Source organism: Culex pipiens, chromosome 3 (genome assembly GCF_016801865.2).
Source record: "Culex pipiens pallens isolate TS chromosome 3, TS_CPP_V2, whole genome shotgun sequence".
Classification (NCBI taxonomy): Eukaryota; Metazoa; Arthropoda; class Insecta; order Diptera; family Culicidae; genus Culex; species Culex pipiens.
The window spans coordinates 64,669,017-64,684,759 of NC_068939.1; the positions used below are offsets into that span (position 1 = coordinate 64,669,017).

Below are 15,743 nucleotides of genomic sequence, written 5' to 3' on the forward strand. Positions count from 1 at the left end.
AGGGTGTTTCGTTAGGTCGAGAACTGTCAAATTTTTTACGGGGTCGTGTGAACCAAAGCGCACTCGTATCTACATTTTAACAGAGACACGTATTAAAAATGTAAACAGTGCACGCAAGCTGTTAAAATTCCTGCCTCTAAATCGAGTCGGCGTAAAGCATCTCCTCAAGCATCACGGTATTAATATTTTTTGGGTTAGTAGAATAAGGTTTTGGCTTTTCGATGCCTCCCGAGCTATGATGCTTTCATAATAAACCCGTCGTCGAGCCCTCCGAGCCAGGGTTACCAGGTCTGAAGAGAAAAAAATCTGGCAAGCCACTTTTCTCAAAGTAATAAGCAATTTTGTGTTCAAAAACAGTGTATTTACACATTTTATACATTATAGCTTCACAAAATAAACAAAACACGTCAATAAAACAATGTATGGAAGAAATAGAAAATTATTTTTTTCAAATTGGCTCGCAAAAAATCTGGCAATGCCAGATTTATCTGGCAACCTGGCACCCCTGCTCCGAGCTACGATGCCATGAAAAGGTTTTTCTAATCAACACACTAAAACACTCGCGCACAGTTGTTTCAATACTAAAAATACATGTAATTTTGCACCAAGTTTACCCAGACGACTTAAACCGCCAGCGTGCCCTCCGATCAACGATGCTATAGGAAGGACTTGTTTGATTATACCAAACAATTAACATTGCCCTTTTTTTTCTTTTCACACACAATGTCGGCCATCAACCGCACGCCCCCACTGCTACCAACAAAATGACGCCAAAAACGTGAATAATCTTGTACAACGTCCGCGCGGCCCCACTTCCCACAATCGACTCAAAAGGCTTTGTTCGGTTGGACAAAACAAGGTGATGTTTCGCATTTTAAGATAAAATGTTTATTTCTTTAAGGCTGTATAATATTACGGCTTGTATAAACTTCAACATATACGTTGCTCATATTGTTTTATAATTTTTTTATTATTATTTTTTACCTTCACTTCTAGTAATGCATCATTCCTAGGATGATCGTGATAATTGATGTTCGGTTCTTCTTCGGCTACAATCTGTATACAGAGTAGTTAGGACCTCTCTCTCGTACTGATTTTTTCTTTTTTTGCTGGGTGAGAAAACTATGTTTTTTTGTTTCGATGGCGGAAGGACAGAAACGTCGATTATATCTAGTTCTGGCTGGCTATGTTTAGGTTTTACACTATTTTCTTCTTTTTGTTTTGTTTATTGTGGATTCTACTTGACGGAGAGATATTGATTTACTTTAAGGTTTTTTTTTAATTTCAGGTTTAGATTTGCGCTGGACTGTTTTGGCTTGCACGTTTTTATGTTTTGCTTTCGTTTTCTCTACTGATGTATAAAGAAAAAGTGTTTGGAAAAGTTCACATTTTCATGCAATGCAAGCAGAGTATGTGTGTGTGAGTGTATTGTATTGTTTACTTGTAACAATGAACTAATTCTAGGGAGAATAAATAAACTTTAACACATCACTGTTAACACTAGCGGGTCTGTTAACTAGCAGTTTATAAAAAAATAGAGAATAATTATGCATCTGCATAGCGAGTAGAATATGTTACGGGGGGTTGATACGTTCGCGCACAGGTTTAAAGGGTTCAAGGACTGCCATCTTCTTGCTCACATTCCGCACAACACGATAGACCTACTCTACTCGGACGTTCCCTCCATCACTTGTACCGCTCGTCGTCAGAACTGTCGTAGCTGCGCGCCACGTTATCGTCGTAGTCGTCGTCGTCGGAATCGCGGTCGCGCCCCCCTGAGGCACACCCCGTCACGCCAACGCTCCGTCTGCTCCGGTATCTCATCTTGGTGGTTTTCAGCTCGACGCGGCGCACGCAGTTCTGCAGGTACGGGTTGATGTAGGACACGTACAGTTTGTGCATCAGATGCACGCGCACCGGCTTCTACTGCAGCGGCAGCGTCTGGACAAACAGGGCCAGCTCGGCGTCGCTGCGCACCACCTCGGCAAACTTCTCCGGGAAGTCCTTGCCGATCTGCTTGACAAAGTTGAACACCAGATCGCGACACTCTGTGGAGGGAAAACGGGTTGAGGTTGAACTCCTAATCAGAGGTACATGATTTCGATCTTACCGTCATTGTTGTGTTGCTTCTTGTACAGCACCTGCAGGCCGACCAGCAGCACGCGGCCCAGCAGCGGAATCAGATGTTCGTTGCCCTGGCGGTAGATGACGTCCAGGCTGCGGAACACGGCCTGGTTCTCTTCAAAGTCCTCGCGAAGGGGTAGGTATTGGACGAAGACGGGAAGAACCTTAAAAAGAGAAAATTTCCCTTTCAGTAACATATATTAATCAAGACCCGCCGGAACTGACCTCCTTCATTGGCACAAGACTGCTGTTGGTGGTGATGATACGGGCGAGGGCACCGCAAATGTTGTCCAGCGTGCCCGGGTGCTGCTCCTTCGAGACCACCGTCGAAAGCGAGGTCAAAATTTGCGGAAAGTGCCTGCAAGAAAACGATGTCATTTTCTACCCCCTGAGCCATCAAATCCAGATCAAACTCACTTGTACGAGCACTCGTTGCCGTTCAGGACCATCTCGCCGATGCCGTACACGGCGTTGTTCCGCACCTCGTTGTTGCGGTCCTGCACGCACGACACGAAGATCGGCAGCAGCGTCTCGAACCAGTTGGCGGTGAACTCCTTGAGGCCGCTGAAGCACTCGGACAGCACGCCGATGGCGAAGGCGCGCTGCGAGTCCGTCGTTTCGTCCTTGTGTTTCGTTTTCTCCTGAAAAATAAAAAAAATCAAGGAGTTGTTCAAGATGATGTCGAGCTAACTCACAATCTTCTGGATGAAGTAAGGCCAAACGCGTCCAAAGTAGACGGCAAACTCCGCCGGAGGCAGCGCCCGGCCAAACTTGGGCAGAATGTCGCCGGCCGACTCGATGATGGCCTCGTCGTACTCGCTCTCCTCCTGCTCCTCGTCGACGGGTTCGTCAAACTGGCACGCGACCTTGCCGTTCAGCACGTCCACGATGCAGCCGAAGATGGCGTCCTTTTGGCCCTCGGCCTGGATGGCCGAAGCGCCGACCTTCTCCATGATGTCGCTGTAGCCGTCCAGCGCCGACATGACCACCGTTCGTTCCTCGTCCGTTCGGATTATTTCGCTCAGCTTGGGCACCAGAATCAGGATCGTTTGGTTGACGCCCTCGACGTTGCCGAGCTCGTGCAGGGAAATGACGAACTGCTTCAGCGCATCGATCGACGCCTTCCGGATGTCCTCGTTGGGGTAGTTGATCAGTTTGTAGATTTCCTCGAACGCAGTCTGGATGAAGGGGGAAAAGGCCGGTCCGGTGTGCTCGGCAAACTCCATCAGCGCCAGAATCGCTTCCTCCTTTTCGTCCATGTACGCGTTCTCCACGCTGTACCCGGCAATGTCGTCATCGTCTTCGTTTTCGTTGTCCGAGTCCTCGATGTCGTACTCCTGGTCGTCGTCATTTTCGGCGTTTCCCCCGTTTGGCAGCACCAGATCGTCTCCGTCGTCCTTGAAGGTTGGCACGATGCCTTCGGTGCTCTTGACACTCTCCAGCATAGATTCGACAATTTTCGTCAGCGATCCCGCCATGTCTTCCTTCACGGAGGAGGCCATCGAGGCGAACAGATTGTAGCAGCTTCGTCGCAGATCCGGATCGTCACAGCCGTCCAGCATGGTCAGCCCCAGGTTCAGAGTGTCCACCGCCAGCGGCAAAAAGTTGTCCTTTCCGATGGTTCGTACCAGCGCGGCAAACGTGTCGATCGCCTGAGGCCTCAACGTGCAAATGTCCTCGTCTTCCGTCTTAACCAGATACATCTTCAAGCTGTCGATCAACCGCGGGAAGTACGGCAGCATGTTAACCTTGGCGGCGTTCGCCGTAGCCGCGATGGCCGTCAGCGAAAGCTCCCGCAGATGGACCGAGTTGCGCGAATCCAGCGCCTCAAACAGCCGCTCCATCAGAATCGGCAAATGTGGCGTCAGCTGATCTTCCAGGTTCTCGCAGAACGTCTCCAGCGCGTAAAAGACGCGATCGATGTGCTGCGGTTCCTTGCCACCGGTGCGGATCTGCAGACACAGCTGCTGCAGGAACTCGAATAGAATCGGCAGAATCTCCTCGGCGTACTGCGAAATCTCCGGCTGCAGATGCTCGGAGAACTGTCCCAGCGCGAACAACGCCGCGTTACGGATCATCGGGTTCTGGTCGGTGATGCCGTTCTTAATCACGTCCAGCAGCGGCTTCAAATACTTGCTGCAGATGTGCTCGGAACAACCTTCCGCAATGACGGCGATCGACAGGTAGGACGCCTTCTTGGCCAGAGGATCAGTGCCACGCAGGGCAGGTTCCAGCAGCGACATCAACGTCGGAATGAGCTGCTTCGGTGGAATGTGAAGCGCAAGCACGTCCAACGACTGGGCCGCGCACGTACTCGGCGTAGACACCTCGTTGCTTCCAAAGTACTCCTCGTCCTCATCCTCAATATCCGGCGCCACGCTCATCAGTCGGAACAGCGCAATCACAATCGGTTCCACCAACTTCTGCTTGATGATCATCTTCTTCTTCAGCCGCACCAACCACCCAATGTACGTGATGGCCTTCACCCGGACGGAATCCTCAAGCTCACCGTTCTGGCCCACCTCCAAGCAGAACTCAATCAACAGCTTCAAATGCGGCGTCAGAATTCGCGACGACTCGTCGGCCAAATTCTCCAAAATATCAAACGCCTCGATGAACTTGAACGAATCCAGCTGGGCGAACCCAACCAAGGCCTTCGCCACATACGGAATCGACTGCTGGTACGTGTTCTCCGCCGCCGGATGCCCCGTAATGAACGGCACCAGATGCGACATGCCCTGCAGAATGTAGTACACGACCGGCGTGCACATGTTCCCACTCGCCTCCGTCGCAATCAACGCCGACGAAAACAGCTGGCACACGTTCTCAAAGTGCGGAATAAACTGATCCGGCGACGTGTCCGTCAACGTGGCAAACGTGGCCGCGCCAATCTCCGCCAGCTTCGGATCCCCCGAACTCGTACTGTCGAACATAAACTTCAACACCTCGTTCATCCAGCCGTCCTCCTTGGCCGCCTCGTGTCGCACCAGCACACCCACGAACGCCGTAATGGCCGTCCGCACGGACTTCTCCGGCTCCTTCACGATCGCCTCCAGCATGCCCTTCTTGATGAGGGCCTGCTGCTCGGGCGGAACCTGCTGCCAGTTGCGCAACTTGCACAGCTGCTTCTTCAGCAGCATCGCGCTGTACTGCCGCACCTGGGCATCGGAATGCGACACGGTCAGCTCGCACAGCTGCGGAACCGTCTCCGGGCGCTTGAACGCCTCCTTCAGCTCGGCGCTGGCCTGAAAGACGGAGAGATGAGTTAAATTTTACTACTTTTGCCGTTAATCATCCCGAAAGCATGCGGTCGATCGGTTGGCAACACGCGCGCATTCCTCTAACCCCTAATGAATCATGATTTTTTAGCAGAGGAGAGAAGAAGAGATCCATTAAACCAGGGGTGACCAAAGTATGGCCCGCGGGCCAAACGTGGCCCGCGAGGTGATTTTTTGTGGCCCGCGGACCCATTTTGAACGTTCATGTTAAATGGCCCGTTGACCACTTGTAAAGTGATTTTATACTTAAAGGTTTATTTTAATCTTTTTTATGCTAACTTTTTTTCAATTTTTTGTTACAAAAAACTAATGATTTATTAATATTTTGATCCCATTTTACGACACAAATATTTAGTTCTAAAATCTTAATAATTAAAACAATTTGTCACGTTTCAAAGTGAGTGAAACTAGTAAATATCGTCCAAACTTTCTTCAAACATGTTTGGAAATGTTCACAATACGTTCAAATTTGACTTAGGCAGAAATCTGCAATAATTGCAAAAAAAAAGTTTTCCATATTAATTTGAAAGTATTAATGACCCTTTTTATGACTCAAACTTACTTTGCACTTAGAAACCTTCCCTCGGGATTCGAAATCATAACAGTTAGATAACGAATCTGATTGATTACCATCTGATTTAGGCAGACAAAATGTTAAATTGGGGAAATAAGGCTGTTGCAAATATTTTACAAAGCTTTTGTCGACCAACCCTTCCCTTTGTCCGACAATGATTTTTTTTTTAAATCGTGTCTTAATCTATTTTAAAATATCAATGATTTTTAAGTGGAATAAGCTGAATTTCATTGAAATACATTCCTCTGCGTTTAGTATCATTTTGAGCATGTTCGGATTTCGACGAACAGTAAGGCAATAAGTTTATTTTTGCGATAAAATGTTTTTTTTTATCGTCGAATCTTTCAATTTTTGGAAATAATGATTGCAAATCAACTTGACGGATGTTAAAAAACATATTCTAACAAATTTCTCTCGATTTTTCTTTAGTTACACCTAATTCAAAGATAAAATTGCGTCGTTACATAAAATGTTCAGATTACATGTCACCATTTTTTAAACTTTTTTTTTTAATTTTAATGAAAACACATTCAACCAAATTTTTATTTTCAAATTCCAAAAACAATAAAATCTACAATAGTGATCGAAAACTGTCATTTTGTGTTTTCTATTATTTTAATCAACAAAAATGTGAAAAAATAAAAGAAGTTTCAAAAAGCTGATTATTTTATGATTTTGGCCCGCAAACTCACTTGAGCTTCAAATTTGGCCCGGCTTCCAAAAACTTTGAGCACCCCTGCATTAAACAATTTAACTTTGCTGCGCCGCACACACAATCGTGCGAGTTTTGGTGGAAGAGCGAATATCGCAAGAAGCTCTAAAAAGGCGTTCATGACACATCGCCACAAAACGCCGGGCGTGCGTGGATTCGTGGAAAAGAAATGCGGTGTGCGGTGTTTTTGGTAAAAGGCAAGACGGTCCCATTTGGAATACAAGTGGGGTTTAAATAATTCTTGAAAAGTATAAATCTCTAGCATTTTAGTTTGAATAATTAAGCTTCATTACTACTTTCAGATCTTTTAGATCATTTTAGTTTGAATAATTAAGCTTCATTACTGCTTTCAGATCTTCAGATTCTTCCTGGCTAATCGACAAGGTCTTTTTATGACCTGTAGTTTGCATGATAAATCTGGAAAATATTTTCTAAAAATATCTGAGAATTCCAAAAAGTGATAAAGAACACTTAAGTGCTTATAACTTTCGATAGGGTTTTCAGATCTTCAATCTTGTAAGGCTCATTGGAAAAATCTTTTGATTACTCATCCAACGATGGGTCGCATAATAGATACGGACAACGTTTTCATCAAAATATCTGAGATCATGTCTCAAAAAGTGTACAAATAACAATGAAATGGAGCCTAACATTACAAAACGTCGAGTGTACACTCTTGTTTACAAAAGTTATCTGCCTAATGAAAAAACCTAACTAGTGGCCTGTGGAAACGGCTCGTAATCCTTTGACCAGCGAGGGTCAGAGTCGAGACGGCAAGAAGAAAGGGGGAAAGGGAAGTAATTTGTGATTGTAGACGGTATTGTTTTGATTCGCAGCATGTTTAGTAGGGTGGAATCGAAAATTGATTTTTTCATCATTACATTTTTTGGGTCACTTTTATTTTCCCAAAAAACCTCCCAAAATTTGGGAGCGATTGGCGCAAAGCGATTGAAATTTGTATGGAAACTAGTATGGAGAAACTTGCATTTTCACATTTTTTAATTTACAAAATTCAAGTTTTATTACGTTATGAATTTAACACCGTAAAAGCAAGCCCTAGATGTCCTGAACAACTCTCCCCAAGATAGTATTGTGCAATTTGCTTCTAACAAAAGTTACAGAGCCTTTAAAGAGAGACATTTCGAAATACTCGGTATAAATCATACTTTTTGCCAACACTGCCAAGTCAAGTGGAAACTTTCGAAAACTATAATATATTTGAGGAATTGGGGTACAACTGAACTAAATAATAACTTCTGACCATTTCTTCATATCAATTCTACGTAAAGTTCATCAAAACGCAAAAAAAAAAAATGTTTTCACAAAACTTCTAAATTTAGAAATCTGATCAACTGAAAACAATCTTAACTGCATTTTCTGCATTGATTTTTTTTTTTTTGGAGGGTGATCCAGCCGCACATTGTTGATGTCGAAACCTCTAAACTGGGCCCTCGTCCTGTCCCGTCCGTCAGTAGTCTTGTCGTACATTACAACTAGAATCAGATCTGCCAATGAATTAGTACACTTCGACCAAATAAACACTGACGCTGTATGGATCTGACTCTAGAATAAATGCACAGTTGTGTGTTATTTATAAGTCCAAAATGTTCAATTATTCATATAAGTCCAAATATTCATTTGCGGATAACTACCTAACTTGAATTGAATACAAGATTTAAAGTAACCTATCCGAAAGCTACTCTTATCTCAAATCCCCGACATTTTAATTAATAGCCAAAAAAACGTTTCTTTTAAAACCTGTCTGGCTTCTTTTAAAAAACGTTACTTAATCCACCTTTAGGTGGTTGGTGCCTTCCTCACATTCAATACATTAGTCAATACATTCAGTAAAACATTCCCTTGACATTTTTAGCAAATCAACTTTATTACTCATTTCTTTTGATAGGGTTCGCAGACCTTCAATTTTTCTGGCTCATCAGCAAGGTCTGATAAAAAAACCTATCCAACGATAGCTCGCATGGAAGATTCAGACAATATTTTTATCACAATATCTGAGATCCGGCCTCTAAAAAGTGTATAAATAACACTTAAGTGCTAATAACTTTTGAAAGCGTTGTCAGATCCTCGATGTATTAGGCTCATTTGAAAGGTCTTTCGATTATCTAACTAACGACAAGTCGCATGATGGACCCGGTCATGATTTTTACTGAAATATCTGAGATCCGGCCTCCAAAAAGTGTATAAATAACACTTAAGTGCTAATAACTTTTGATAGGGCTGTCAGATCTTCAATGTTTTAGGCTCATTGGAAAGGTTAATAATACCTTTCTGAAAATGTATAACATGATAGGGTTTATTGCAAAAACCACCCTTTTTACAATCTTCCGGACATACGCCAAAATCGTTTTTTTAGCATAACTTTTGAAGTACTTAACTAAACTTGCTGATTTTAAATAGAGACCTATGGGACCCCAAGACGGATCGAATGAGACTAATACGGTCAAAATCCGTTCTTCCAGTCCGGAGTTAATCGAGTGACAATTTTTTTGTCCACCCACCTACACACATCCACACAGACATTTGCTCAGAACATGATTCTGAGTCGATAGGTATACGTGAAGGTGGGTCTACAAGGTCGAATTAAGAAGTTCATTTTTCAAGTGATTTTATAGCCTTTCCTCAGTAAGGTGAGGAAGGCAAAACAAAAAAAAAAATGAATAACAGTTCATATTTTACAAGTCGTGAATTGAAAAAGAGACGACCATTTGATCGTCAGAATTCCAGTAGATCCTCGATTCGCAACAATGGTCGATACAATCATAATCCGACAACCGTTAGTTCAACAGATCAACGAATTTAGTCCGATATCATTTCACTATTGATTGATCGAGACTCTACGGAAATGTTGACAAATCATAATGGTTTTTATGCTACTTGAATGAAAATCACCGATTCTGATAGAATTACTAAATTCACTGTTACTAATTTTGTGCCTAAATAACTAAAGGCAAAGTATAACAAGTTGATATTTATAGTTAAAATCCTAAATTCTACAAAAACTAGTTTTTTTAAAACCGCATCCTAACCTGACACCCACATTAAGATAGGGAAAAATCACATATGTAGCGGTTCATTGTACAAATGTGATATTTCCACTATCGGAGAACCTCCTTGTCTCGATGACAGCTTACCGGCCATCGATTAAGCCCTGAAACTGCGCCAAAGTGGGTTCTCGCAGCATGAAGTGGTGTCCATGTGTAAAAATGGAAGCTTCAGCAATATACTGAACACTTCGATTTTAATTCCACATCTAATCAAATCATACTCTTTGCCAAACAAGCATCAAACCTATGACACTCATTATGACAAAGCCCAGGGTAAACTGCATTTTCTGCATTGATAATCATATTTAGCATGTTTGGGCTTGTTTAAAAATGTTTTGATTTTTTATGAAATTCCGATGCACAGTACCGCATTTTTTTTTGCGAAAAATCAATTTTCGTCAATACTTAATATTTTGGAAACTAATGATTGCAAAACAACTGGACAGGTGTATAAAGCATTTTAAAACACTTTTTTCATTAAAATGTTGAAAACCATGGCCCCTTATTTCAATTTTTTATATCCTGTCAGTTTACACTTTGTATCAGGGCAAGGAAGGGTTTAAGGAAATTGTACATTGTAGATTTCTGATCACTTTTTTCACTTAAATGCAAAAAAATAATTAATTGACAAGCCAGGATTAGGATCCAGAGGCGACGCGTGGCCATTTTGAATACCTGTTCAAAATAAAATCCTTTATGAATTCAAAACAAAGAAAAACAAATTGAAAAAAATGGGTTGAAGATTTTAATAAAAAGAGATAAACTTAATAAAATAAAAATGCATTAAACAACAGTGCAGTTGTCTTACAATAATTTGTTTGTTTTTCGCGAGGTAAAAACAACATTTTCCATTCCGTAAAAAATTTAAATATATGACAAAACTTGGATTGTCGGCAACAAATGTGCAGAAGAAAACTGAATTCAATTTCAAACAGTTTATACTCCGTTTCCTTCAAATTGATTTTTTTTTCAGAACGCGGAAAAATAGGTAATTATTTCCAAAGAATGAGTTAATAAGCAAGGATGCAATGGAAACAAGATTTTTTTAAGGGTAAATTTCCAGGGATAAAATTCGGAATTCGCAATTTTCAGTGTAAGAACGGGCCTTGACCGATCTTATGCACCAGGTTCCCGACGAACACGCACTGCCCTTACACCTACATCTCACCCTTGCTCTGAGTCAGTACGAGCTACACGCTAGAACACGCATTGAGTGTTCGTGCCAGGCATGCACACCTTCTTTTCCGGTTACGCATTTTAACTCGGCCGGGGTGGTACATTACGTAGGGTTTGATGTAAGTATAAGCGCCTAACCATTTATAGTGTGCCTATCAACTTTCATTAAAGCAAAAACTGTTATATTTTTAGTTTGAATTCAAAAACTAATTGTTATTTACTGTGTATTGTTTTCTCCTGAAATCTTTCCTAGTGTTGTATCGTGTTTATATGTTGCTATTTCTTTTGTCGCGGTGTTTTGTTACAATTTTTGGTCCTAAGCATGTTATAAAAGTTTACAAAAATTACAACAGTAAAATTTGTGTTAATCCTTTAACTCTTCCATAAATTGAGTAAGGGCTCAAACCTCACTTGTTTGAAGAAAAGGGTAAAGATTGAAAACAATTGACATTAAAAGAGAATATATTTTATAAAAAATCAAGAATCAATAGTAAGAGAATGATGATTGTATTTTAAAGAATAAAAATGAGAAGCTGGATGTAGTAGATGTAAAATTAGACAATAGTTAATAAATAGAGATAAAACAAGCTTAGATTATAGTAATGATAATTTAAAGGACTGATAAAGAATTATTCAACTAAATAAATTCGCAATAAAATCAAAACAGATTAGGCAAATGATAAATAGACTTGATATTACTAGTACATAAAGGAAAAGTATATTTTTAAGGATAAAAACAAAGTTTGTTACAGCAGTATCAGTTGGTAAAAAAAGAGTGGAAAAGCTTTGAGAGATAAGAGAATCAAAAGTAAGTAAAATCAAAATTAAATGATGGATATTAAATAAAAGAATCAGTGAAGAAGTGAGAATCAGTAGTGCAAAATAAAAATAGGAGATAGGTGGTAGCTGAGAATGAAGAGAAGAGAAACTCTGTTGTGCGATGTTTCAGGTACATCCACAGCAGTTGACTCCACATACTGCGAATCAAAACAATACCGTCTACAATCACAAATTACTTCCCTTTCCCACATTGTCGCGCCCCTTTCTTTCAGCCGTCTCGACTCTGACCCGCGGTGGTCAAAGGTTTACGATCCGTTTCCACAGGCCACCAGCTAGGTCATCATGAAAACCAAGCCAACGTGGAGGTAAGAAAATAGGACACTTGCAAGGAACCAGAGCTATACTGTTCTGATCAAGGTAATTCGGATGATCTAACAGAACTACGGATGTAGTTAGTTGCGCTCCTTCCAGGATGTTCCTTACCTGGACGTCAACCAAAGAGCACGCAACAAGATCAGTGCCATTGCATGCTCTTAGGTATCAATCCTTGGCCTGCATTTCAATTACAATGTTGGTAATATACACATAATATTATTGCTTTTTTTTTGTTTGAACGCAATTTAAATAATAAATAAATTCAACTTAATTTAATTTACCGTGTATTTAGTAACTTTTCTAATTCTTATAAGTTTGAACATAGGCCAAAAATGCGATTACGCGCAGCTATCAAAACTGTCTGTAGGTTGTCGAGTTGGGAGACCGGTCTGCACGGCGTGAACTCCAAACAACACGCCTTTGCTGCGAAGTTTATCTTACTTCCCTCCCAGGTTCCAGACCCCACCGGCCACCACTGCCATCCAATCCCTTTGATAACCTCCCAAAATCCAATTTGACCCTCTGCGCAGGAACGAGACGGAGACTACGACAGAGGCAACGTGTGCGAAAATTTCGATGCAAAAAACTTTTTTTTATTACGCGCAGCTATCAAAACTGTCTGTAGGTTGTCGAGTTGGGAGACCGGTCTGCACGGCGTGAACTCCAAACAACACGCCTTTGCTGCGAAGTTTATCTTACTTCCCTCCCAGGTTCCAGACCCCACCGGCCACCACTGCTATCCGATCCCTTTGATAACCTCCCAAAATCCAATTTGACCCTCTGCGCAGGAACGAGACGGAGACTACGACAGAGGCAACGTGTGCGAAAATTTCGATGCAAAAAACTTTTTTTTCCCCAAAAGACACTTCATGAATATCAATGGGTGCCACTCCAGCACGGGTTCAAGGTTGCAATTTCTCCTGAGATTAGGACTCCGATTCGACTTCCGGTGCAAAATCCCAATCAAAATCAACTCAAAGGGGCTGCTCACCTGTTGTATCAAATCGTTGTCTGCCACCAGCAAATTCCGGATAATTTGTTCCATTTTGTCGTGGCCACACACGTTTTTTTCGTTCCGCAAAGAAATTCACACGCGAGGTCCACTTCCGGTCGCGTTGGACACACACACGCACGCTAGGTGTGGAGGGGAGGATGGGGGGAACACCTTCGCCACAAACTTCCGCTTGCTACGATCGACGACGGAACACGACGCACGGAAACACGGCGGAACGTCCTGCGCTGCACAAAGGATTTTGCACTCTGAAGAAAATTTTCCTGTCAGCAGATCTAACCTCAAACTCTTGCTTCGCGAACCAAAAAAGCATGCACGCAAGATGGGAAGAAAAGAGAGCGGGTTTTTTTGGCGAGCGAATCGCAGAGCTTCTCAGCTGATAACAACCGCGGTGCGAAAGAGAGCGAGCGTCACTGTTGTGAAAATTTGGCACAGGGGAGAAAGAGAAAGAGCATGTTAGAGGGGTGCGTTTTAGAACAGCAAAGATTGGCGCGAGAGAGATTTGCGAGCTGTAAGAGCGGTTTGAAGTACTAGAATATTATGGCAAATCGGAGTGCACCGCGCGAGGTCGAATAAGTTCTACGGGCGTGAATTATACAGCGACGATTCGCTAACTCGAAATCCGGTAGTTCGAATGGATTTCTGGAATATTTCATATCAGGAGCCGTCTGGAGCTCACCAGATGTCACCAGAAACAACAGCTTTTTAATTTGTTTTACTTTAATTTCTTAAAGGGTTAAAATGGATGAAAATAAACATTTGTATGCATGTCTTTATTGTGAAATTGGCTCAGGAACACGAATTTGATAAAATATTGTTCATTTCTTTCAAAGGTACACGCCGCGCGGCATCTCAGAATGTGCCGTAGACATTGTTGCCAGCGATTTTCTGCACTTTTGGTGCAATTAAAAACATATCTGCCAACAATGCCAGGCGATTCGAAGAAGAAGATCAACAAAAACAAAACGTGCAGTATGGTGCGGCGCGTCGTTCCGAGGCTGGTTTGCCGCGTGTCTTTCTCGGGAATACGCGCAATAACCACCAGAAAATCTCTAAACTAGTTTTTTAAGAAAATGATTCCAGACTGCTTTTTTTGTCGTTTTAAACCGAAACAAGGAAAAACTATATTTATTTAAACTATTCGCCATTTTCAAAAGTTTGGCTAGATAATATCGAAGGCCGCCATCTTAGGCCCACTGGGCCCACAAAAAGAGGTACGCTCAGTTTGTATGGGAGCTGTCAACATGCTCCCGGGCTGTTTTTAATCATGTTTTTTACCGTTTTTTCATAACTCATTTTTATTAGGTCCTTTTAGGTGCTGCGACCAGGTTTAAACCGAGGATCAATTATACAAAAAATAATAAAAGAAAAGCGTAACTATCGTAGATGATCATTTTCCCGCGCCATGTGTCAACAAGTGTGCGATCACATCAATCTGTTCTTCGGGTGTCTTGCACTGCCTCAAGCGAACTCTGTATTCTCGGAAAATGGCGCACAACTCCGACTCGCTGTACAGCTTCCGTTCCTTTCCGTTCACCTTGTTGCTCCTTCGGGGTTGCACCGGCGCCGGCGCCAGTATTTTTTCGACTTCTTCCAGCGGGACGAGGATGTTAATCTTCTAGCTCGACGGACGGCACCGCTCCACGTAGCGGAGGAAAATCCGCCGCGTCGAACGCGGCTCATGTTGGAGTCCGTTTGTCCTTCTTCCATGCTGGCGGTTTCGGCTTGGACGCCTGCTGCCTCGACTGGATGAACTGCGCACGTTTGGGACAGCTGCGGTCCAGACCCTCGTGAGATCCAGAGCAGTTGACACACTTCTTGCACCTGGGCTTGAGATGGCAGTTACTGGTTCCGTTATCGAACTGCAAGCAGTTCTTGTACTGGGTCACGTGCGGTTCTTTGTTACGGTAGGCCACCCACCGGACGACGACTGGTCCCACTTTATTCACCTTCATACTCAACTCCTTGATACTGGTGTGCCCTTTGGGGAAGAGCACGATGAAAGGCGTCTCATCGATGGCGGGAAGCTGCTGCTTCCGCCTGATGGCGTGTATTGCCAAAGCGTGCAGCTGATGTTCCGTCTTGAGCAGCTCCTTGATGTAATCCGGTTCCACGTTCGGGAGACCTCGCATTACTACCCGGTGAGGTCTCGCACTGCGCCTTCCGTGCGTGTAGAACTGCACATTGTTCTTCTTCAGGTGGGCTTGCACCGTGTCGATGTCGTCGCTCGAGAAGCACGTAATTTTGGTGCCGTACCGCGTCAGTTTGTGTTCCGGCTGGACATCACATGACGACATCAGTGCATCACCTTCGCAAGGCGGGCGAAGCTCGTGTCTTTCCCCATCAGCGGCGGCTGCTTCTTCTCCCCGGCCGACTTGCCGGGTGTTGTAACCACGGGGATGGTTTTTTCTGCTGCTGGGCTCGCATTGTTGTTGCTCTCCTCCGCTAGCGGGTTGAACTTGTTGTTGATGTGCAGTTTCTCCACTTCCTGGATGGAACCCGTCCGGCTTCTCCCACACACTTTTCTTCAAGGCCGCGTTCCTGTAGAACGGCCTTCCATCCTGAGCCCTGTGCTCCGTCCACTCACTCTCCGCCGTCGGCGAACGTTAACAAAACACCGTCAAAAACGCGTTAAGCTAGCTCGAAA

The 15,743-nt window shown here is 43.3% G+C and overlaps 1 protein-coding gene across 1 annotated transcript; it reads right to left on the reverse strand.

Moving 5' to 3' along the window:
- Positions 1–865: 865 nt before the first annotated feature.
- On the reverse strand, positions 866–13,382 carry LOC120424973 (importin-4-like). The gene is made up of 6 exons (XM_039589329.2): positions 13,076–13,382; positions 2,820–5,369; positions 2,542–2,765; positions 2,350–2,482; positions 2,111–2,288; positions 866–2,048 (listed from the first exon to the last, which is right to left on the reverse strand). Exons 1-6 carry the CDS (start codon positions 13,127–13,129, stop codon positions 1,924–1,926), a joined length of 3,264 nt encoding a protein of 1,087 aa, XP_039445263.1. The 5' UTR covers positions 13,130–13,382; the 3' UTR covers positions 866–1,923.
- Positions 13,383–15,743: the final 2,361 nt, after the last annotated feature.

Excerpts from the sequence above, each read along its gene's own strand:
- LOC120424973 (XM_039589329.2), bottom strand. The coding sequence starts at position 13,129 with ATGGAACAAATTATCCGGAATTTGCTGGTGGCAGACAACGATTTGATA. Across the intron at positions 2,766-2,819 it reads CTTACTTCATCCAGAAGATT|GAGAAAACGAAACACAAGGA; the intron begins GTGAGTTAGCTC and ends TTTATTTTTCAG. Across the intron at positions 2,289-2,349 it reads GTCTTGTGCCAATGAAGGAG|GTTCTTCCCGTCTTCGTCCA; the intron begins GTCAGTTCCGGC and ends TCTCTTTTTAAG.